We start from the raw sequence: 24,149 nt of genomic DNA, 5'->3' as shown, positions 1-24,149 counted from the left end.
TCGCAGGACTTAGGGCGCTTGCTTTGGGGAAGGAATTCGGGTGGCTCAGCTTCCATTCTTTCCATTGCCCGTCCTAGTTCTCCGAAGCCCTTAGGTCTGCAGGAAGGCGCACGGTGGCAAGGCGCCGGTGAGTGGCAGTTCCACTCTTGACGGCCTTACTCCCCACCCCATGGAGGGCAGCAAAAGCGTCTTTACTAGCCGTCTTGTTAACCCTTTCTGCGTGAGATTTCTGGCTCCGGAGCCAATAGGGCTCCTTTTGGGGGCGGAGGCAAACAGTGTTTGAAGAGCCTGTGCTGTGCTTCCAGTTGGTTTCACTGCAGTGTTGGCCTCGGCAAGGTATAGACTGAGGGACACCTGGATCTGGGTGAGGTCTTTCTAACACTTTTAGCCGGTTAGGGAGTCCCAGAGCCCTGTTACTGACCCAAAAAGAGGCTTTGGGAGAGGCCTTTGTCTCCCAGCCTGTGCTCTTTTCATACTGGTAGTAACTCACATAGTAGATGGTGGTGCCAGAATCACTTCTGGTGCCTTCATGCAGCGTCCAGCATCAATTGCTGTTCTGGGCACAGGACCTGGGAGTCTCTGGACACACTTGGAGTTCACGTACTTTGCACGTGCACTCCTGGCTATAGGGGTGCACATTTCCTATGATCTCTCTCTCTCTAGGTCTTTCGTGACCCATCTTCCTACGTTTTGTAGATCCTCTCGTCCCCTCGGCACCTGTGGGCAGGAGGTAGGTGTGGCATCTCTTATGAGTATGTGCACAGGCACAGTGCAGGTTTCGGATCGCATCTACAGTAGCTCTGAGGCACCTACGGGTGGAAGTAAGCCAGGCTAGTGTGGGGTGTGTGTGTGTGTGTGTGTGTGTGTGTGTGTGTGTGTGTGTGTGTTCCTGTTGTTGCCTAAGGAGGGGGTCGGGGTGGAGGTGTGTCTATCCCTTGCAGCCCTGAGAAGAGAGGAAGGGCAGAGGCCTAGGAGGCATTGGCTGGCCGTGAGATGGGCCAGCAGAGAGCCCTTGCTTGCGGATTTGTGGGGGCCGGGACGATAGGCTGCCGGCTCCAGGTGGGCCTGTCCGTGTTCCTCCCGCTGCCACAGTGAGGCAGGATTTAGAAAAACTTTGTTTAGAAGATGAGGTTTTTACTGCACAGGGGGTTCAGAGTAAGATTGATCACTTTAGTTGGCCGAAGGAAGGGGTCAACCTCTGCACTGGGCACTTCCTCCTAATGCACATTGCCCATGTGCAGGAGCCCCTCGCTCTCCCATGCAAAGCAAGCCCAGGACTCCTAGGACTTCGTCTCAGCTCATCTAACAGATGTCACAGAGCAGCGAATGAAGCAGATGCTGTGGCAGAACCTGGTCTTTACCCTCTTCGTACCTGGGCTTGTAAAGGCAGATGTGCAGAGTTCTAGGAAGCTTTCTCCCCTTCTTTCCGTTAAATTCACCAAGGCTGTCTCATGGCCGGCGGGGGCGGGGGGGGGCGGCTTATGGGTATTCTGTGTTGAGTTGTTACTTTGAAGGACGCTAACTAATCTGTGTTTCGTTCTCTGGTTTCTTTTCTCATCCCTCCACCCGCCCCGTCCCCTCCAGCCCTCTCGGTTGGCCCAGGAAACCCACCCAGCCCCGTCACGCAGAGCCAGGAAGGAAAGAGAGCCTCATGCCTGAGCCGAGGGGAGCACCATGGATCTGACAAAGATGGGCATGATCCAGCTGCAGAACCCCAGCCACCCCACGGGGCTCCTGTGCAAGGCCAACCAGATGCGTCTGGCCGGGACGCTGTGCGATGTGGTCATCATGGTGGACAGCCAGGAGTTCCATGCCCACCGGACCGTGCTGGCCTGCACCAGCAAGATGTTTGAGATCCTCTTCCACCGCAACAGCCAGCACTATACTCTGGACTTCCTCTCGCCAAAGACCTTCCAGCAGATTCTGGAGTATGCGTACACGGCCACACTGCAAGCCAAGGCGGAGGACCTGGATGACCTACTGTATGCAGCCGAGATCCTAGAGATCGAGTACCTGGAGGAGCAGTGCCTGAAGATCCTGGAGACCATCCAGGCCTCAGACGACAATGACACGGAGGCCACCATGGCGGACGGCGCGGCCGAGGAGGAGGAGGACCGCAAAGCTCGGTACCTCAAGAACATCTTCATCTCGAAGCATTCCAGCGAGGGGAGTGGGTACGCCAGTGTGGCTGCTCAGAGCCTCCCTGGACCCATGGTGGACCAGAGCCCTTCCGTCTCCAGCTCATTCGGTCTCTCGGCCATGAGTCCCACCAAGGCTGCGGTGGACAGTTTGATGACCATAGGACAGTCTCTCCTGCAGGGAACTCTTCAGCCTCCCGCAGGGCCTGAGGAGCCAGCTCTGGCCGGGGGTGGCAGGCACGGTGGGGTGGCCGAGGTGAAGACGGAGATGATGCAGGTGGATGAGGTGCCCGGCCAGGACAGCCCTGGGGCCACCGAGTCCAGCATGGTGGGCGCGGTCGGGGACAAGGTTGAGGAGAGGAGCAAAGAAGGGCCCGGGACCCCAACTCGCAGCAGCGTCATCACCAGCGCTCGGGAGCTGCATTATGGGCGCGAGGAGAGCGCCGAGCAGCTGCCGCCCCCGGTCGAGGCTGCCCAGGGCCCCCCCGGCCGACCGGAGCACCCTGCGCCCCCGGCCGAGAAACATCTGGGCATCTATTCTGTGTTGCCCAACCACAAGGCCGACGCCGTGCTGAGCATGCCGTCTTCAGTGACTTCTGGCCTCCACGTGCAGCCTGCCCTGGCCGTGTCCATGGACTTCAGCACCTACGGGGGGCTGCTGCCCCAGGGCTTCATCCAGAGGGAGCTGTTCAGCAAGCTGGGGGAGCTGGCTGTGGGCATGAAGTCGGAGAGCCGGACCATCGGGGAGCAGTGCAGTGTGTGTGGGGTGGAGCTTCCTGACAACGAGGCCGTGGAACAGCACAGGTAGGGCCCTCTGTAGCCCCGCATCCCGCAGCCCAGCCCCAGGCTTCTGGCTCCCGACACCCTGCCTTTGTGCCTTCGCGCCCAGCTACTCCCTAGCCCTGGGGCCTGGCCCCTTGTCCTCCGTGCTCTTTGTGAAAAGACACTTAGTTTCTAAGGCCCCCGGGGGCTGGGGGGATGGGGGGAGGGGAGGGGAGGGCACAGTCTCAAACGTGGTGAGAGGGGCCTTGGGTGTTTCCTAAGTGTTGGGGAACTGATGGGCCCAGACTCTTACTAGGCTCTTTCCTCTCCTTTTGCTTCCGGGCTCCTTTTTTGATTTTTCTCCTGTTGGGTCTGGTTCCCTTTGCCTGGAGTGACTGATAAACTGAAGGAAGAGGAGAAGTGGGATTGGGGGAGAAGGTCTCCCATGGCCTGGATCTGGCCATGTTGCTGGGTTTCAGGCACATAGGTCCCCAGGTCCCCAGACTGTGGTCCCCACAGCTCTGGAGTGTGGGGAGGGCACGGGGGCGGGGGCTGGATGCTACGTAAACCATGTGAGCCATGCCTGGTGAACGTTTCTCACCAGGGATGTTGTTTCCTTTCCCTGCTCATTCTCTGCCCTTTGCCAGCACATTTAGAGGGAGTTGATTTAAATTCAAGAGGGAAGGATGGGTATGAGAGTCTTGGTTTTGCAGCCAGCCGTCTTACTCTTATCCCATCTCTGCTCACATTGAATGGAATGCGACTTCAGGCTAGCATTGGCTCCCCTCTGGCTCCTGTCACTTTCTCTATGAAATGACCATACGTTGAGCTTTTATGACCTGCCTGGTTCAATACTAAATGCTTTACATGGAGTCACATTTTTGTTACAGCAGTCCTCTGAGGTGGGGATGTCCTTCTTTCATGTAGGAGGAGGCTAAGACCTTTTCCCAGAGTCACACAGAGTAAGAGACAGGGTTGGATTCAAATTCAGGTCTTAGCCTCCTTGTACTTTGCTGCCTCTTGGAGTCGCTCCGTGCTGAAGAGGGTAATGTCTACAGAACACAGGGTTTTGAGAATTGCTCATGAGTAGAGTAAACATGGGCAGGATCAGTAGTGGGTTTGGTTTTCACTTGCACCTGCTGTGATGATACATCCATCATTTTATCCTCTGGTCCCTGGGTCAGGTGAATGGTGTCAGGAAATCCAGTTTGGGGGTCATCCATGGTAACATTTCCTACACACGGTCTTGCCTGCTGTTTGGCTGATCTGGGGTGGATTCTTGAGCAACCGTCTTCCTCCACCCGTTCCTTGTTGCTCCGTTGCCCGTTCAGGTACGGGAGGGCATGTGAGTGAGAGGGTGTGGGGGCCGGGCAGGCACCTGGGGGTCAGCGATTACCCGACACCAGCCGGAACCTGCTCCCACGCCTCTGCTTGATCCGTGGCTCTGAGACCTACCTTGCGGAAAGTGCCGCTGAACTAACCGTAGCCGAGTTTTTCCGGTGGGTGCGAAAAATAACCACCGCTGAGTGTATCTTCTCGAAGCTTGCACCACCCAGAAATAGACCGAGGATGTGTTAGTGTCTGCTCAAACTTTCCTAGAGAGGAAACCCCCCTCCCCAAACTTGACCAGATAGATTTCTCATCTTCTCCGGATGTCGATTATTTCAGATAGGTGCGATGAGAAATGGGGTCTGGTGGAAAGTACTTTTGGGTCTGGCTCTCCTCTGGCCCTGATGGCGTCTTTTTCTGGGAGGGCCACAGAAGATCCCACTCTCCCAGGAGGTCCGTCCAGGCTCCCATTCTGTGGCACCCTCTGTCCTCTTGGGGAGAGGTGGAGGCCTGGCTGTGTTACACTCGGCAGAGGGCGGGCTGTGGACCTAGCCACATCTCCCCGGGAGAGCGTGGGATAGTTATGTAACCTTTCCGAGTTTTGTTTTATTCTTAAAAATGGAGATGGTCTGCACAGCGTGGGGCTGAATTGACGAAGGAACATCTAGAAATCCCCCAGAGCAGTGAGTGACACTGTGTGCTGGTGATGGACCGACCTGCTGGTCCCCCATCTTGTTCAGGCCTCCACATAGCCTCCCTTGGCTTCTAGAATTCTAGAGTGTAGTATCCACAGCGCTGCCTTCCGTTGGGGCTGTGCTGGCCGCAAGGCGATGCAGAGAATGTCCCTGTCCCTGGGAACTTATGACGGCGAGGCACTGGTCCAGGGATCTTCAGCTGTGGGCTGCTGACACGGCAAATGGGCTTTTGACTGAGGGTGGAAAGTAAGTTGGTGCAGCCTGAGAAACGAGAGCTGAGGACAGTGCCCCGGGTGGAAAGCTGTGAGGACTGAAGAAAGCGGGAAGGGGAGAAAATGTTCCTGCGGCTTCTAGGCCCTTGCTCCCCCTAGCCGCCCGTTGGCTCCTGATGAGATGTACTTTGGGGGAGGCATTTCTTCTCTCCCTCCAAGCTCCTGGGTGCGGGTGCTACTTTCCTGTTTCTCACAACCACTAGTACAAACAAAAGGACGAGACAAAACAATCGGAGGGGGAGGTTTGGTTGGGAGGCTGTGCAATTGACTGGAAACATAGCAGTGATGAATGTGACAAAGTAGCAAGCGACAGGTTTGATTTTATTTTACTTTTAAGCCATAGACTAAAGTGTTGCTGAAGGTTGAGTACCCAGCAGTTACCTGTTGCCTGTGTGCTGCGGTGGTCGTGAAGGGCATGGAGAGGCAGGAGGTGGGGTGGGCCGGGAAGTGGTGCAGGAGGGAGAGAGCCTGGTGTGACTCCTGCCACTAGGTTCCCTCCGTCCCAGGCTGATGAGAGAGAGCCTGTTGGCGCGACTCGCGCAGACAAACAGCGAAGTCGTAGTCCCTGCAATGGGTCCCTGCGCAGGCAGTATCCTCTGTAGTCACAGGCTGATGGAGAGACTGGACAAAGACACTCCTTCCGTAAATTAAATGGGGCTTACTTACCTGGAGGATCCAGAAGGGCAGCACGCCCAAAGACCAGCAGCATTCTCCGGGCAGATTCAGGAGAAAGGTCTGGATACTACAACCTTCTCCACTGTGCTCACATCACAGGGGACGGTATCTGAGGGAGGCAGGGTCACAGCACGCTTCTGGAAGATTGGGTTTGGCCTGCCCTCTATGTTCATCTCTCTCCTTTCTCTCTCTGTCTCTGAAAGGCTGGAGCTGTTCTGCGGGAAGGCTTATCTGGATCTGATGTAGGCATCAGCTCACCTGGGCCAGGTGCACCTACTCTTTCTCAGAGTTCTCTACCCGTGTTGATAAGATTACAGGGGGCAGTGTGGTTGACTTAGGTGTGAACCCAGTCTTCATTCGTAGCCCTCAGCCTCCCCAGGCTCCCACAGCCTTGTCTGAATATGTTTCTGAATCGAGTGCTGCAGAATCAGACTGTGGGGTCTGGTTTGCCAGGGGCCTCTGGACCTTCTACAGCAGACCCTTAGACCAGCTAGAGGGGCTCTCTTGCACGTGCACAGAAGGAACTCCAGCCTGGGTCTCGAAGAGATGCTCAGGAAACACAAGAAGTGATCCCAGCCAGCTCCCTGGACTTGTGTGTGCAGCCCTTCCCGGAGGCTTCTTGGGGCCAGCTCTAGGGTGCATGAGCCACATAGCTGAGATGACAGATTTGGCCTGGCTCTTTGCCTCGGTCTGTCTCAGGTGACCAGTTGTTCTGTTTTCAGTGGTTGACCATGTGGAGGGCCAGCAGCTGTTGACCTTGGTTTCGGCCACTTTGGGGAGTTTAGCGGTTGCCTTTAACTCTTGGTCGCCTTTCATCCTTCTGCCGGTGCTTCAGGCACCTCTGAGGTCACACCAAACTCTGCTGGTGACGCAGCCGTAATACTAACCGTGTCTTTTATCAGCTGTAGCACTTTCTTCTTTGCAAAGCACTTTTAATGACTTTCTCAGCCCCACAGCCTCCCCTAAGCGGGTACAGGTCCGTCCTTCCATATCTGTGAATGTAAAGTCAGAGAAGCCCTGAAAGCTGAAAGGTTTTGTGCAACTCATTTAGTGGCAAAACCTGATCTGAACTGATGTGAGGCTATATTTATCCCACCTACTTTGAATATTCATATGTTTTGCTGCAAAAATATTAATGTGTTTGATTACAGAATGCTTCCCTAGATTCCTCTGGGACTGGCGAATACCATAGGACCCGTAGTCCTTTTCTGAAATCTGAACAGTTTGGATTTCTGAAGCACCCAAGGGTTTTGGGTAATCTAGTGGGACTGTGGACCATTTTCAGCCCCAACTTGCAGACGAGGAAACTGAGCTTTGGAGCCAGTAAGTGACTTGGCCACGGTCACGAAGCTATAAATGGATAGAGTCAGGAGCCCAACTGGCCTTCTGATTCCCAGTCCTGGGTACTTTGCGCCAGGCCATATAAGCACATGGGCATTGCCGTTCTGGGTCAGATCCATCTGACCTAGTCTCTGGGTGCCAACACCATCCCGAAGATACCACCGTCGGAGGCTGTGGCCATCTTCCTTGACGTCGATCCTAAAGGTCAGGCAGAGCCCGACTTCTCTGAGTAGCTATTTATGGTGGTTCTGTCATTCACAGATTTGCCCCAATCCTTTCCGAATCCATTTCTATTTCCAGGAAGTGGCCTTTTGGGGGATGATGAATGACTTAGCGATTATAACCTCCTGTACTCTTGGAGGTCTTCCTTTGGAGAAGTCGTTAGCTGTGAAGTTCGGAGGATGGCAGGAGGCTTCGTGGCGTTGTGTGGGGCTGGGGCGTGGACCGGGCCTCTAGCCTCTCTGTTCCACGGGTTTTGGCCGTGAGACCACTGTTGGTCTCTCTCTCATCTGGAGGCTCATCCCTTGGTTTGTAGAACTAGGTGCTTGGATGAGCTCTTTCTGGATTGTTGAGTTCTGCCCCTTCCGTGCGTACTCACTCACATTCTCGTGAAGTCCTTTTGGCTGATTGAATTTTGCTCTGTTTTGGAATCTGGGTTGGCAGTCAGCCAGCTGAAATAGGCGGGGGTCTCTTTGATTTGATTCTGTCCGCCCTTTGTTTTTTAAAACTTTTACTCGCGTAGGGTTGCGGAGTCGTCTGGGATCTAGATGGCACTCTGGGAAATTTTGAAGACGATTTCTTCTGTTTTATTTCCAGTGGAGGGAAGTGACTGCGTCTTTCGTCTCCGTGCGAAAAGTCCCATTTACGTTTGCTGTCACTGTTGGAGGGAGCTGCTAATTGCTGGAGGGAGAGGAAGAGTGTTCAGCTCAGCCACACGTTTTCCTTCTGCTTGTTCTAGGAACTCTATTTATGAATCTTTAAAATAGTGATTATCCTAAACTGTTAAAATCAAACTCCATTCACAACTCTTTCCTTTCTTGCTAATTCAGGAGGCAAACGTTTCCAATCAGTTTTAATTTTTTTTTTTTAAATAAATGACTTTAAAACCAGTCTATCTGAAAGCCCAAGGGTGAGAGCTAAGAATCTTGATAAATGGATGCAGGTGTGCCTCAGTGTGCCTGTTGGAGGGTTCCAGAACATTCCTCAATAACAGAAGGTGTTCTCAGGTTCTGTTTCAGTGGCATTAGGTGGAAGCCGTGACTCAATGGCAGTTATTTTGGTAGAAAGAAAAATTGACCATAGCAACCGCACTGCCTTACCCTCTGATGTTTTACTCACGGTGAATGTGCATTTTGAGCAAATCAGACTTATCTGGGCCAGAATCCTGATTTTACCGCTCACCAGCTGTGTGACCGTGGTGATGTTACCTAACCTCTCTGTGCCTATTTGCTCCCTGGTAAGAGGGGAATAATGACAGAACCTGTCCACTGGGTTGTTACAAGGATTAATCAGCAAATACACGTCAAATGCAAGGAACGGTAGCACGAAGTAAGTGTTCCCTACATGTTTGCTGTTGTGTTTTTATTGCTGTTGTTGTGAAACGGGGCACACAGGCAGTGCAGGGTAGGAACTGTGTTTGTGTTGGGCCATGTCCTGTTTTCCCCCCGAGGCGTTTGATAAAAACTGCAGCTCAGACACCATGTGGGGCTGACGACCGTGAGCACGTGCATTCCCCCCCCACCCCCAGAAGCTGATCTCCTTGTACCCTGGTGGCCAGGGTACTCTTTGTCCCATTGACCTGAGGCCTGATGAGTCATTCCAGTTCTCATTTAAATTTAGCTGGGCAGCACTCCACCGGCCTCAGTTCCAATTGCCAGGCAGGCTCACCCAGTACCCGAGAGTCCGTGCGTGTGGCCCGCCGAGCACATCGCTGTGGTCGAGGCACAGACGAGGAGCACAGGCTCCAGTTTACTGAGGGAAGTCTGGGCTTGCGGTGGCCGGGCCTTCCAGAGCTCCTCCCTGACCCCACTGCCAGTGCAGGATGCTTCTGATGGTGGGTTTGACAAACGGCATTTTCGGGGCTTGGTACTTACCAGGTTCTGTGCTCAGAGCATTCAGAGGCAGACTCTCACACGCTCTGGCTGCCTTGTAAGGGGGACATTAGTTGTGAATTCCCTGATGGGCAAAGGGAAGCATGAGAGGTCAATGGATGTGTCCGTGGTGGGGCCAGGGCTTGTGCTCAGGGCTTTGAGCTTCACTGTTTTTCCTATAATGTCCTGCTTGGACCGGCAGCCCCTGATGGAATCAGAAGGGAAGGAGGAATCAGGAAGGACCAGGTCCGTGTTTCCTGCAGTCGGTGACCAGGGGGCTCATCGCTCGGTCCCCTCTGGTGGCTCGCGAGGAGGAAAGTAGCGAGGGGCTGTTTGCTTCAGAGGGTTCAGGTCTTCGGGGTCAGGGCCACACAAGTGCCAGGAGAACTTCATCCTGTATCGTCTCTTACCGACCCAGAGAGACCAGCTTCTGGTGATGGGGGCCCTTTATGCTGACTCAAAAAACAGAAAACGGGAGAGAAAAAGAAACCCACTTACAAAAATAAAAATTCCATGCTGTTAATTTCATGCCAGCATAATCAGAAATTCCCCTTTCTACTGTTTCCCCTTAAAAGCCCCAGTGTCCTTATTATGCTGGCTCAGTCTGGAAAAACTATGGTTGGGTTTTGCCTACGTGAGGGTTATCTCTGCAGCTGCAAGCAGGGGACTTGGTACTTTATTGTCAGTATGGAAACTTCGGCTGGAAACTCGCCAGAACCTGCTCGCTTCTAAATTTCTAGCTGGCTGTCGACTCTGACCTCAAGACTCCCATTTCCTTCGGCAGGAATGGATTGTGTCCAGCTTTGCAGCAGGAGGAACCCAAGTTAGCTAGGAGGAAGGACTTCCCGAAAGAGTGGGGGCATCCCTGGTCACAGAAATTTTGATGAAGGGGAGAAATTGTGGGCCAGTCAGAATTGTTTCTTAGACTTCTCCCCACTTTGGGGCCATTTACTATTTTTAGTAATTAAAAGAAAATGTTTTAAATGTTTATTTATCTATTTTTGAGAGGGGGCGAGGGAGCAGAGAGAGAGGGAGAGAGAATCCCAAGCAGGCTTTGTGCTGTCTGTGCAGATCCTGACGCGAGGCTCGGTCTCGTGAACCCTGAGATCGTGGCCTGAGCTGAAATCCAGAGTTGGATGCTTAACCGACTGAGCCACCCAGGTGCCTCTGGCCATTTTTTATTTTTAAGTTATTATTCCTTTATTCTAAGTCTATTTGTTTATTTAAGTAATCTCTGTACCCAACATGGGACTCAAACTCATGACCCCAAGATCAAGAGTTGCACACTCGCTTTTCTGACTGAGCCAGCCAGGTGCCCCTTTTGGGCCGTTTCGATTCCGCAGAAATCATAAGTAAGGACTGGGTGTTACACGTACACAGGTCACCACCACCACGCGTGTCAAGAGCAAGACAGACACACTGCCAGACCGTCGTGTTTGTAGGGGACAAGGTGTGACGTCAGGTAGACGTGGGTGTGAAGGTTGGTGCTACCTTGTGAATTTGGACAGATGAATCCACCTGTCCAAATCATCAGGCTCTTCTCCTCTGAAGTGAGCTTAGTCCTTTACCTCCCAGTGCGGTTTTAAACATGTTAAACGAGGTACCAGGTAACATAAAGCACGCAGCAGGGACTCCCATGTGGGGCCGCCTCCCTGCTTCCCACTTCTTTTGTGACCCCAGCCTGACAAGGGGGCCGCTCTCTCGCTGAGCCCCCTGCCACCCTGGCCCAGTGTCTGCTTCTAAGTGGATTAGCTGAGGGTTGTGATCTTAATGCCATTAAACGTGTTGGCACGACTCTCTTTGCCATAGTGAGAAGCAGATGTGGCTGACCGTAACGGCCCTCGATGATCCATCAGGCCTGGAGTGCGGGGCGTGGGGAACATTATTAGTGTTAATTTGGGGGAGTCTTTTATGGTAGTTGGGGGAAACGCGGAGGGATTGTTTGAAACGTATTTATTGTGGCCGTTGAGCAGGTTAGATGCTGTCGGGGTCTACTGTGGCTCCACCGTCCCCTCTCCCCAACCCTTTCTTGAAATAAGGCCCCTCCCCAACCCCGAAGGCCGGGCCTGATTACTTCCAGAGTTGGAGAGACAACTTAGCAGGCTCTTGTTTCTTGGCGATGTACCTTATTAGTAGCACCTGGCATCATAACCCACTAATGGGAACCAGCACTCTCCTCCTGCGTGGCCAGTGACAAGTAGCCCTGTCAGCCGGAGCTCGCCGTGCGAGGAAGTTCCTATTAGCTTTATGGTCAGGAGAACTTGTCCTGTTCAGGAAATGAATGTTGCCGCTAAAGGTCCGCGGCCCTGACCCTGGCTGCGTAACCTGTGCGGGCCGGGGAGACCCTGCTCAGGATGCTTGGGATTTCAGCCCCTCTCTGGTTCTTGTCATATGTAAAGAGGGAATCATTGTGGTATGTTGCAGCCTTGAACTTTTGATTTATTCAGTGAGGACGACTTAACCGTTTCCATGCCTGGATGGCTGTGCAGTGTCAGAGCTGAGCGTGTGCCTCTGTGGGTGTGTGGAGCCTGGGGGTGGGTGGAGGAGAGACCCCCATGCACGGCTGTGCCCGGGAGGGGGGATTTCAGGGGACGATGATTGGCTGGCCTTTGCACTGCTGTAGTGTCAGAAGTTTCTGGAACTGTTGGCTGCAGACTGGGCAGCTGGGAAGGAGGCGTTGGGTCTGCGGTTGAACCTGGGTTTGAATTTATCCTCTGCCTCTTAGAAGCTCTGTGGCTCCGGCGAGATACCTAACCACCCGCTTCCTCATATCTGAGAGGAAGTTCTAATGTGGACTTCATCGTGCTGTCCTGATCTTACCCATGGATGGTACATTCGGGATATATACAGCCCGGGGGCGGCACGGTCTGTGGCCGGCGTTGAAAGGATGTGCCTCTTTCTTTCTTCCTCATTGTCCTATTATTTAAAAATTTTTTTTAATGTTTATTTTTGAGAGTGAGGGAGACAGAGCACGAGCAGGGGAGGGACAGAGAGGGAGAGAGAGGGAGACACAGAGTCCGAAGTAGGCTTCAGACTCTGAGCTGTCTGCACAGAGCCCAGTGCTGGGCTTGAACCCATGAACTGTGAGATCATGACCTGAGCTGAAGTCGGACGCTCAACCGACTGAGCCACCCACGTGCCCCTGTAATATTGTTTTTAAAAAAGTTGGAAAGGAGGGCCTGTCTCACCTACGGAGACTTCCTTCCTCATCACAGCCTTGGAATCAAAGAAAAATTACCTAGTTGTTCCTTCTTCTGTGTGCGAGTAAGGTTTGTAAATGTGATGTCTGTGGAGAAGAGCAGGGTTTGACCTGGTTCCCGAGGGAAGTTTTGGCCTGCCTCTTTGAGAGGAGATGTTTGTGAGCCGTCTGGCAAATGGATGTGTTACTTCTGCCTTGGCCTCTGCTGCTGCTTTAGAGGACCCTGGTGACAGAGGAGTGAACCGGCCCAGGGATGATGGGCCTGTGGCAGGGAAGCGGTTGGAGATGATGCCTGCTTTTGGAAGTTTAAAGCAAATCTGTCCCATCTGTCTCTGGCCTCATGGACAGTCGCTCCAGGGAAAATAAATTCTCCAGTTGGCGGGCTGGGTGCAGAGAGAAAGGATGGGAGTGGTCAGCGAATCCAGGCAGCTGATGCTGGGCGGGAGGGCGGGGGGGGGGGGGGGAAGAGTTTGGAGATGGGGCGCTGGCCCATTTCGGGGTGTACGTGCCCACGGGAGGCAAGTTCTCTCCTCCATCCTCTGCATGGAAAACCGTGCACGTCTCACGTCTCACGTCTCAAATAAATAGAGGCTCCTGCCCCTCCCGGAGCAGGTGAAGGCTGCTTGGAAGGTGTTTTCACGGAGTAGGGATGGGAAGTGCTCAATGCAGAAGTGAAATCGTGACAGTTGTCCCCTAAATGCTCTGCTAAATTAAGGATTTGCTAACATTTTCGAGTCTACCTCCCTGCATACCCCCACCCCCGGTCCCCTTGGCAGAAGGGAAAAAGATGGGACCTAAAAACAATGTGAAGCGCTGCTAAATTGAGCGTCTCTAAAAACATTTTCCTTCCCTTGAAGTTGAGTGTGGAAAGCCAGGGCTGGACTCGTGAGTGCTGCAGACCCATTTAGGGCCCGCGTGCCTGGCCTCTTTCCTCAATCTCCAGCACGATGGTTTTCACTCCCCCTCCCTCCCCTTCCTCCCTTCATAATTATCCACTCTTTTACTTTGTTGTGTCCTGACAGGTACAAGAGTGGGTTTTGTTTTTGTGAGCTGGGTAGCTGCTGAACACTCCCCAACAGCCACGTTCGACGGCTTGGGGGTAGCTGGTGTGGGCCAAACCTTGGCATCCCCTGTTGGAAAAGTGAAAAATATTTCTGTTTGCAGTTAATTTTAGTGGCAAGCAGATCATGTTAACTGGATGTAATTGCTTCCAGATATGGCCGAGGGTTTTGTGTGTTGAGATGAAGGGTCTGGTAAGTGCTCACTTCCTGTGTAAATTAGGCTATTCCATTCAGTCTTTCATTCTGGCCAGCCCTGGATTCTGTCATTCTCCCCGTTCCCCCTCCCCAGCCTGCAGCCTGGTGTGAGAAGCAGATTGCCCTGTCCCTCTCAATGCGATTCTTTTGTCACTCGGAGCCACTCACCTCTGGGTTCTTGATGTGAGTTTGCCCTTAAAATAATGGGAAGGGTTTCAGAAGATGCCCCCTGGACCTGCTCGTTGCCAGGGAGAGACAGATCTGCAGAGCCACGGGGAGGGAGTGTCTCCTGATTGTGTGGATTATGTCTCAGAGCCCAGAACTCCCGGTTTTCCATGCATTTTTTTTTCCCCTCCACCCTCTGACTCCACTCCCACCTTGGAGAATACGATTCTCTCCCTTTCTGAACAAAGCTCGTTCCAGGGGGTCTGAAGTCCCGGAGAAATGAAGTGTCTGGGGCAGGAAGGAGAAGCCTGTGGTCACAGACAGGAGAGCTGTTAGACACGAAGTCGCTGCTCGTCTTTGCAGAGCGGGTTCGACCTACACACAGGCACACCTGCCCCTCCCTGCCAGAAAGGGAGAGGAGAATCCATCCAGAAAACCTTCTCCAGGACCCTGCGGTTTCTAGCGTTGCACCCGGGGAGAAGTCATGTTCTCCTAAATTCCGATTTTTGTCCTGTGGCTAGTCCCCCATTCCCAGTGCTATTTGCATAAGAGGTTGCTGTTTATCTTCCTGTATCAACTCCACTGATAACCCCTGTGGTCTGTTTAACAATATATGAGGAGTAGATTACTCGATAAATGCCAGTTTTCCCAATAGGCAAAGATAAACTGTCGGGGTCAGGGTGAGGGGTGTGTGTGTTAGGAAGGAGGGACCGGGTGGGGAGCCAGGACCCTCTTTCAGATCGGGATGGAGATGTGTGAAAACACCTGAGACGGGAAAACAGGTATCTTCTAAAATGCAGCTGCATGTGTCATGCGGCTTATCAGCTTCCTGCCCTCCCCTACTTTCCTTCTCCTTCATGTGGACATATGCAGAGTCTCTGAGAACATTCCAGTGAGTGGGTTGCCCATGCCCGTGTTAGTACAAGAGGGGAAAGGGGTAGGTGGTTTTTGCTTCTTCGGTTCCTACCCTTTCCTCCCTTAACCCTTTCTTGTTTCGGCAAGCTGTCAGCTGGTAAGCACGTTTTTCCTTGCTGACAGGGTAAATCTGAAATCTTTACTGGGTGGATTTTTCCCACCTGCCCTGCAGTTCCTTCTTCCAGCCAAGGACTCTGTTCTCGAAGAGCCTAGGTGGAAAGCAAACTTCTGACCCCATCACCTAGTCAATAAGCTGTCTGAGAGTCAGACAAAAGAGTTTGGACTGGCTGCTAAAGCCAGGAACCCAGCTGATAGCTTTGTTTTGATGTCCTTGTAATGTTTGCACATCACGGAGGGGGCTGCTTAGAGCAGGGGGTATCTGCTGGGACAGACATACCGGGAAGTTGAAAACAGCTGGCACAAAGTCCGTGTGATGCTGAAGATAGATAGAGCCCAGGAATTGCAGGGCACAGGGTGAGGTTTCCTTACTCAAGGAAGAGGCTGTCCAGGACGTGGCTAGGGGTGGTGTTCGCTAGGGACCGTGTGATGATGGGAGGAGCAGAGGCCTTAGGATGAGGTGTCCTGGGTGAGAACCCAGGCTCCAGAATTTACCCTGTGCCTTGAACGGGTGACTTAGCCTTTCTGAGCTCCCGTTTCCTTGTTCTGTACAAGGTGAGATCAACACCTTTTAGGTGGTTGTCTGGATAGACCGTGTGAAGTGTGTAGCACAATGGAGCTTCTTTGTAAATGGGTGCTGTTGTGCTATGAACTAGGCCCTTGAGAAGCCTGCTGTTTTGGCCCAGAGGAGAAACTATGGAGGGAATCCATGAAATCTTTTGTTTTGGGCACTGCCGAATTGCTGAGAGTTCTAACCCTGTGCCGGCAGCCCGCAGACCAGATAATAAGCTAATGACCTAAGTGAGGTTCTGCTGCTGTTCTAAAGAAGCCTGCAGATCCAGTAATTGATACATAATCCTGGGATGTCGCCACAGCCCTAAACACTTCGGAAATCTTCCTTTGGAATCCTTCCCAAGGTCTGTGCCACGTTCTTTTTGCCTTGCCCTTTGGGAGAGTAGATGTGACTTTTGGAAATGGTCAAAATAATTCGATGACAGATCTGGTGAGTATTGTGAGTGATGACATTGGATGACTGTGTCTGACTCTGAAGGTAGGTTCTGGAAAGAGTGTGCAGAGAGAGCTTGTCCGCTCCGCCCCAGGGTGAACGTCGGCCTCGCTTCTTAAGTGGGAGGTGAACAAGGCCAAGGGGCTGGCGATTTCCAACGGCCGTCACCGTTTGCCTGGGCCTGGGGCGGATTCCTCTTATTGCTGTGGTGTTTCTGCTTTTGTGGTTTGACCTCCTGTGAGTTTGGGGTCCCAAGAGGCACTTCTGTCATTAGAAAATGTACCACCATCAGGATATGTAGCTTGGGGTTAGAAAGAATGCATTGGGTTTTGACACTCTAAGGGAGTAGGCCTTGGAGGCTGGTGGCCTGCATTTGCACCCAATCTCTGTTTCTTGGGAAGGCTCTAGAAGGTTAAAGGGGCTTGTGTATTAAATCCCAGCTTGGCACCTGGCCCATCCTCAGCACGCATGAGTCCCCTTCTCTAACGGTCTTATGTGCCCTGAATACCTGGAGAGTGGAGAGAGGCGTTTTCCTTTCCTCTGCCTGAGGGTCTGTGGGACCTGAGTCTTCAGTGATCTGGCTGTGCAGAGGCCTGGTGTTCAATCCCTCAGCCTCTCTCTCTCTGCATTATTTATAGTAAACCATATTAGAACAGAGTGTTAAAGAGGAAGGATGAGTCATCCCCATTGAAACCATTGACGACATAAATGAAAGCAAAATGCTTACTATGTGTTTTGCACGGTATTTAAGGCCAGGTTGTGCTAATTTGAACACTCCCCAACTGGATCTGCGAAAAGATACATATGTGGGAAAAAATTCAGGTTTCACTGGAAGTTATTTATTGACAATCCATTTCCGTAGCTGCTTTCCCCGTTTGTTTACTTCAGGTCCATATGCAAATCACGTCTGTCATCCATCCTGATGAGGGAGACCGACTGGCTGATTCACTAGCTGAGGTTTCTTTTTTTCTTTTTGAGGGTTGAGGAATAATAGTGCGAGGGGGAATCTTGAGGGTCCCCGTTCATCCTTCTTGCCACCTGTTGAGGAAGGTACTCTTAACACTCTACTGGCCGAACAGGTGTGGGTGGTCACAGAACGTTAGAGCTGGAAGGGCTCATAAAATCATGTATTATCAACATGCTCATTTAGGGCAGAATAAATGGAGGTCCAGAGAGGCTCTGTGATTTGCCCAAGGCCACACAGCAAGCTAGTGGCCAAACCAGGTCTGGAAGCCATGTCTTTTGTTCCCTGCCTGCTTTCATTTTGCCTTCACAAATTTGCCTACCACTCTCCACATCTGCTCCCTGCTTCCACCAGGGATGAGGTGAGGAGAGAATCTGACTTGAGAGCAGTTTCGGGTGCTGGGTGGATTTCGGCACGGTGACTTGTCTTTTACTCATAACCTCTTTGCTGCTCAGCCTGAGTAGATTACTGTACATGAGTCCTTTAGATTGACAGGGGATGCACTGTGTGAGGGTTTTTTAATTAATTAATTAATTTATTTATTTATTAAAAAAAAATTTTTTTAATTTACATCCAAATTAGTTAGCATACAGTGCAACAATGATTTCAGGAGTAGGTTCCTTAGTGCTCCGTACCCATTTAGCACATCCCCCCTCCCACAACCCCTCCAGTAACACTCTGTTTGTTCTCCATATTTATGAGTCTCTTCTGTTTTGTCCCCCTCCCTGTTTTTATATTATTTTTGCTTCCCTTCCCTTATGTTCCATCTGTTTTGTCTCAAAATCCTCATAGGAGTGAGGTCATATGACTTTTGTCTTCCTCTGACTAATTTCACTTAGCATAATACCCTCCAGTTCCATCCACGTAGTTGCAAATGGCAAGATTTCATTCTTTTGATTGCCGAGTAATACTCCATTGTGTATATATACCACATCTTCTGTATCCATTCATCCATCGATGGACATTTGGGCTCTTTCCATACTTTGGCTATTGTTGATAGTGCTGCTATAAACATGGGGGTGCATGTGTCCCTTTAAAACAGCATACCTGCATCTCTTGGATAAATACCTAGTAGTGCAATTGCTGAGTTGTAGGGTAGTTCTGTTTTTAATTTTTTGAGGAACCTCCATCCTGTTTTCCAGAGTGGCTGCACCAGTTTGCATTCCCACCAAACAATGCAAAAGAGATCCTCTTTCTCCGCATCCTTGCCAACATCTGTTGTTGCCTGAGTTGTTCATGTTAGCCATTCTGACAGGTGTGAGGTGGTATCTCGTGGTTTTGATTTGTATTTCCCTGATGATGAGTGATGTTAGCATTTTTTCATGTGTCGGTTGGCCATCTGGATGTCTTCTTTGGAGAAGCGTCTATTCATGTCTTTTGCCCATTTCTTCACTGGATTATTTGGTTTTTGGGTGTGGAGTTTGATAACTTCTTTATAGATTTTGGATACTAACCCTTTATCTGACAGGTCGTTTGCAAATATCTTCCTGTGTGAGGGGTTTTAAGATACAAAGATTAATAAGACATGGGACTTGCCCTTGAGAAGCAAGGCAATTATAAAATTGGAGTAAAGGCATTAAAATACTTCATTTGTTTAATTTTTTTTTAACGTTTATTTATTTTTGAGACAGAGAGAGACAGAGCATGAACGGGGGAGGGTCAGAGAGAGAGGGAGACACAGAATCCGAAACAGGCTCCAGGCTCTGAGCAGTCAGCACAGAGCCCGACGCGGGGCTCGAACTCACGGACCGTGAGATCATGACCTGGGCCGAAGTCGGATGCTCAACCGACTGAGCCACCCAGGCGCCCCTTGTTTAATTTTTTAAAGTTTATTTATTTTGAGAGAGAGAGAGAGAGAGACACACACACACACACAACACAAGAGCCAGAGATGGGCAGAAAGAGAAAGAGAGAATCCCAAGTATGCTTCACCACCTGTGCAGAGCCTGATGCAGGGCTCGAACTCACAAACTGTGAGACCATAACCTGAGCAGAAACCAAGAGTCGGATGCTTAACTGACTGAGCCACCCAGGCGCCCCTGAGGGATTAAAATACTTTAAACATGTATGTGTGTGTTGATAACTATGATAGAAAGTAGGAAGTGGGAAGATTATATAGATCTATAGAAAAAGCAGAGGAAATTTAGAGATGAAATACCTTCTACCTGGAGGGATTCCCTTTAAAAAAATTTTTTTTAAGTTTATCTTAGAGAGAGAGAGAGAGAGAGAGAGACGGAGGGGCAGAGAGAGAGGGGGAGAGAGAATCCCAAGCATGCTCTGTGCTGTCAGCGCAGAGCCACATGCAAGCCTCAAGCCCATGAACCGTGAGGTCATGACCTGAGCCAAAATCAAGAGCCGGAAGCTCCACCAACTGAGCCACCTAAGTGCCCTGGGATTCGCTTGTAATTGAGAAAGTCGGTTGAACACTTACTGTGTGCTGGGCACTGGGCAGGGCCCTGGGAGTTCAGTGATGAGCAAGACAGGACCTCTGCCCTTGGGGGCCTTCCTGATGAGGGAGAGATCCTCAGTCCTGTGAGAAGCTATGAAGTTACAATTGTGAGAAGCGCTCCGATTCCCCGTAAAGTAACTTCCTTTGGCTGGAACGAGGGCGGTGGTACTGGAAGGGGAGGTTGGGGTCAGGGGCGGGTCGGGGGGGGGTGCCCTCGCCGCCAGGCCAGGGAGGGGCGAAGGCAGCACAGCACGGAGAAGCTCAAAGAACACGGGCCGACATGGGTGCGGACCCTCAGGCTGCCAATCGCAAACCGTGTGATCGTGGCCACACGCCCGAGCTCTGTGACCCGGGGTGTTCTCACCCCTCGAGTGGGGCTGATGTGCGGGATATCGAGTGGGGCGGCCTGAGGATTGCAGATAAATGCACTTAACACATCCTGCGTGGTGCCTGGAACAAGGTAGTTGCTTAGTGAATGTGACTGCCGTTTGGTTTTGGACTTCATGCTGGGGCAGTTGGGAGCCTTTGAAGGCGTTTGAGGAGGAGTGTGACACGGTGAGAGGTCTCTTCGTGGTACCTTCCACCAAAACTGTATTCTGCTGCCCTGCTCGCTTCCTGCCCTCTGCTATGGGCCAGGAAAGCAGTTCAGGGAGTGATCCACTTGTCCTGTGGCGTCTCACACCTGGCACTCCCCCAGGATTTGATGAAATGACATGAAATGGACCTTTCCCACTACTTCTCGCTGGCTGGAGGGCCTGGGAGAGGGAGGTGGACGGAGGGGGGCCTTCAGCTGTCACGGTCAGAGGAAGTGACACCGTGAAGCTGGCCGGCCGGACTGTTATCCGTCTCTCTGGCTCTCTTTTAATAGCAACCCGAATGTGTGAAGTCAGGCTAACCGTCCCGGACCCCTCTTGCCTCCCTGATAGCAAGTGGGGAGACAGCTATCTCTCACGGGCCAGTCTCGGCTGTGGTCGTAGCACTACGCAAGGTCTGCAAACCGACGGTGGCACGGGGAGATAAGGGCTGGCGTTGTGTAATGAGGGGCACGGTCTGTTTGCCCGAGCGGCTCCTGGCCCCTGGTTAACTGCTAACCTCAACGGAGCGGCAGGCCCTTGCTTGGAAGGGCCGTTCCAGGGCCCCTCGCTGGTTCCAGTGATGCCTTTTTGTGGTTGGATAAAGGAAGCTCATGTAGGCCGCCCACAGTGCAGACACGGGCTTGGGCTACGGGTGTTTGGTTGTTTTGTTTTTCTCTTTGTCTTTCTTAAAAAAAAGAGGAGCTGAAAGGGGGGGGGGCAGTCTAGCTTGGCGCCTGCCCCGTAACCCAAAACAACATAAAACAAACAGTTCCTAAACCGAAGTTAAAATTCAACAGGCGGTAGAGATGTCCTCCTTCCTTGCTCGACAGCCACCCGCCCCCCCCCCCCCCAGTCCCCCTTGAGGCCAGCTTTAAGAAATTGGGTCTTGGGGACTCTTCGGTCTTGCCTGGAAATTCCTGTCCTGGAACCTTAACACCGCAACAGCTTTGCTAATATCTCAGCCGGTGGTTGGGTGTAGGAAACAGTGGTGGAAAGAGACTCTATTTACCTTCTTCCTTCCACCGCCCCCAGATGCTCACTCCCCTTTCAGGACGAATAGGTAAGCCACAGTGCATAGACCCTGCCCTTTAGGGGTGGCAGAAAGCAGTGCCCTGAGTCCTGGTGTTGCCCTGTCCTGATGGGGGATGGGCCAGAAGGGATTTTTGAGGCCAGCCCCCGTTCTCAGGCCGGCAGGTGCTTCGAGCCACCTCGCCTTCTCCTCAGACCCCCCAGGAGAGGGATACCACTGTTTGCTGAATGGGTAATTCCATTTTCAGAGTGTGCTTAGCATCCCCTGCTAATCCTGCTCCCTAGAGTCACCAAGACTCCGAGCCATAGCCCTCGAGATAGTTGTGAGGTAGCTACAGGTGTTCCCTATTTTTACACCCTGGTTTTCCCTATACCTTGATGTCAGTCCCTCCTACCATTCTCACAGCCCTCTTTCAGATACTTCCAGATTTGTAAGTTTTACATCACTGTTGGATCTGATCACATCAGGGTGATTATATGCCGTGAAAAAACCAGATGGGTCTGACCACTCTGGAGAAGAACCAGACTTTCACCTCCATTGTTCGAGATGTTATGCCTCTATTCATATGTCCTCTGTCTCCCTTCTGTGTTTCCCTGGTGTACTCTTTTTTTTTTTTTTTTTTTCAACGTTTATTTATTTTTGGGACAGAGAGAGACAGAGCATGAACGGGGGAGGGGCAGAGAGAGAGGGAGACACAGAATCGGAAACAGGCTCCAGGCTCTGAGCCATCAGCCCAGAGCCCGATGCGGGGCTCGAACTCACGGACCGCGAGATCGTGACCTGGCTGAAGTCGGACGCCCAACCGACTGCGCCACCCAGGCGCCCCTCCCTGGTGTACTCTTGAAGTCATTTCCCTTGTTCTTGGCTGGCTGCTCCCAGAGATTGCAGGGATTTTTTTTTTTTTTTTTTTTTTTTTTTTTTGGTCAGGGAGGGAATGGGGGGGTGTCAGGAATCTGGAATTGGACGGGAGATGATATCTCTTTGAATGTTAGCTTGAATGAATGGTCCTTTGCAGGCCTGCAGGTTGCTCCATGTCCACTGCAGGGGTCTGGCTCAGGGGTGGTCAGGGGAGGTCAGGGGAGGGAAGGTGGTGATTTAAGAGATTCAGAGGTGGTGGCTTATATCGATTTAACTTATCTGACCTGTTAGGCATAGGCTGCCCTTCCATCCAAGTACCTAACTAACTTAAAGCAACAGAGAAATGTATAGTATTTCTTTCTTTGCATCAATTATGACTGGCAAATTCATTATTTAGAGGAGGGAAGCTTTGGAACAGAGGTCTGTGGCCAGACTTCATGCTTCCCGGGGTGGTGGGTGTTGGTGTTGGGGGGGAGGGTTGCTGGTAGGTGAGTGATGCCAGGGTCAGGAAGGTGGCCGGGAAGCATCACCCCAGAGCCCTGTGCAGCCACACCAGGTCAGATGCCGTTGTCCCAGAGGAGCCCAAGTTAGCAATCCTAGGAACAGGCTTCATCGTTCTGGATCTTCCGGGAACGTTTCTTTCTGGGTTTAAAATGTTTAGACACTGGGTTAGACACTGGGTTAAAGTGTTTAGACTGACTGCTGCTCGGGAACAGTGTCCAGTTAACAAAGGGTTAAACTCTCCATTCCCTTTCCTCCTAAAGCTAGTTACAGATCTGCCCAGGGACAGCCTGCTCTGCCTTCCTGCCTTGGTAAGCAGAGTCTGGAGGGCCTGCTGGAATGATCCATGAGTGAGGATGCTTGTCTGAATGCCAAACCCCTACCATGATGATTCTGTTCTGAAACTGTGCAGGTGTTGGAAGGTGAACAGCGTGTAATGACCCCCCCAACCCCCCCACCCCAGGAATTCTTCAGAATTTCCGTTTAGGACAAAACTTCTGATAACTTGCTTTTTTATTTGCTGGTTGATCCTAGAATGGAGGCTGTGGCCCACAGGGAACAGTACCTTTTTTATGCTGGCCCAGGGCACATACCTCAAACTGAAGGATCAGTGAACTTTGATTTTAGCTTTATGTTATGGACTCTGATATTTTTTTTTCCTGTTCTATGTCTATTTCACTTAAAAATGTGAATCAAGGAGTGCCTGGGTGGCTCAGTCGGTTGAGCGCCTGACTTCGGCTCAGGTCATGATCTCGTGGTTCACGGGTTTGAGCCCCGTGTTGGGCTCTGTGCTCACAGCTCAGAGCCTGGAGCCTGCTTCAGATTCTGTGCCTCCCTGTCTCTGACCCTCCCCAATTCCTGCTTTGTCTCTCTTTCTTTCTCCTCAAAAATAAATAAACATTAAAACAAAATAAAAAAAAATGTTAAGACCCACTACTGGTTTGCCATCCCTAGTTTGCAGAACACCCTGATACAGTGAGGATTTAGCCATGGGTATTCAATTGAAAGAACATTTAGTGAGCACCTACTGTGTGCTAGGTGGTTTGCTAAGTGCTGTTGTGGGGTGGTGCAGAGATATTAATAAATCCCTTTAAGAGCTGATATTGAAACAGAAATGACAAGCTTGCATGCATTTTGGCTGTGTGTGTGTGTGTGTGTGTGTGTGCGTGTTGGTCCTTGTTCTCAATTATTATGTGAGTGGTGTGCTGGGGGAGCACAGGAGGGGAATTGAATGATTCTGATGGAAGCTTCAGGAGGGCTTCATGGAGGAGGTAGCATTTGGCCAGTCCCTGGAGGATGGCTAGGCTTTGGCCAAGTGGAGACAGGAACTCTCTTTTTTAGCTAGGAGGTGAGTCAACTGTGGCCCTGTCTGAGCGGGGGCAGGGAGCCCACACACAGGGTGGTGTGCCTAAGTGGGGGATGGGCGTGGGAAGGGCTGGGAGACCAGGCAGGAAAAGACCATGGCATCAAAACCAGGTCATGGAGTGCTTCAAATGCCACGCTAGCAATTCTGGGCATTTGTAAAGCTTTTAGTTGGTTGGAGGTTGGAGAACTGAGATTTTAGCAGAAGACAAACGGGGGAGAGTGTGGAGAGGCAGGGGGCGGTGAGGCTGTGCAATTACCCAGAATGCCAGGCTTCTCTGTTGTCATCCGGCCTCTGAAAATTGGGGGATGGGGGAGTGGGGTAGTCAAGAGCTTTGCAGGCATCTTGGATCGGGTGCTTGCTCTTTTCCTGAAGTTCTTTCCCATGGAATCCTGCTCGCAGTCCACACCCCCACTTTGGGGGGAGAGAACGTCCTGCAGAACCCACTG

At 51.7% G+C, this 24,149-nt stretch overlaps 1 protein-coding gene across 4 annotated transcripts in view; it reads left to right on the top strand.

Moving 5' to 3' along the window:
• ZBTB16 (zinc finger and BTB domain containing 16) overlaps positions 1-24,149 on the top strand; it is a 193,444-nt gene that overhangs the window by 2,484 nt on the left and 166,811 nt on the right. For 3 of the 4 annotated variants that reach the window (XM_053900474.1, XM_019469098.2, XM_053900473.1), the window contains exon 2: positions 1,585-2,942. In XM_053900474.1, the coding sequence (XP_053756449.1) occupies positions 1,675-2,942 (1,268 nt within the window). In that variant the 5' untranslated portion in view covers positions 1,585-1,674. Of the gene's footprint in view, positions 1-663; positions 731-1,584; positions 2,943-24,149 lie in introns of all 4 variants that reach the window. The other variant, XM_053900472.1, reaches the window with a different exon arrangement.

The sequence above is a fragment of the Panthera pardus genome, unplaced genomic scaffold (genome assembly GCF_024362965.1).
Source record: "Panthera pardus isolate Hobbes unplaced genomic scaffold, ASM2436296v1 HiC_scaffold_12, whole genome shotgun sequence".
Lineage (NCBI taxonomy): Eukaryota > Metazoa > Chordata > Mammalia > Carnivora > Felidae > Panthera > Panthera pardus.
Note: the sequence above shows the minus strand (reverse complement) of the source record. Positions and strands in the feature narration are given on the sequence as shown.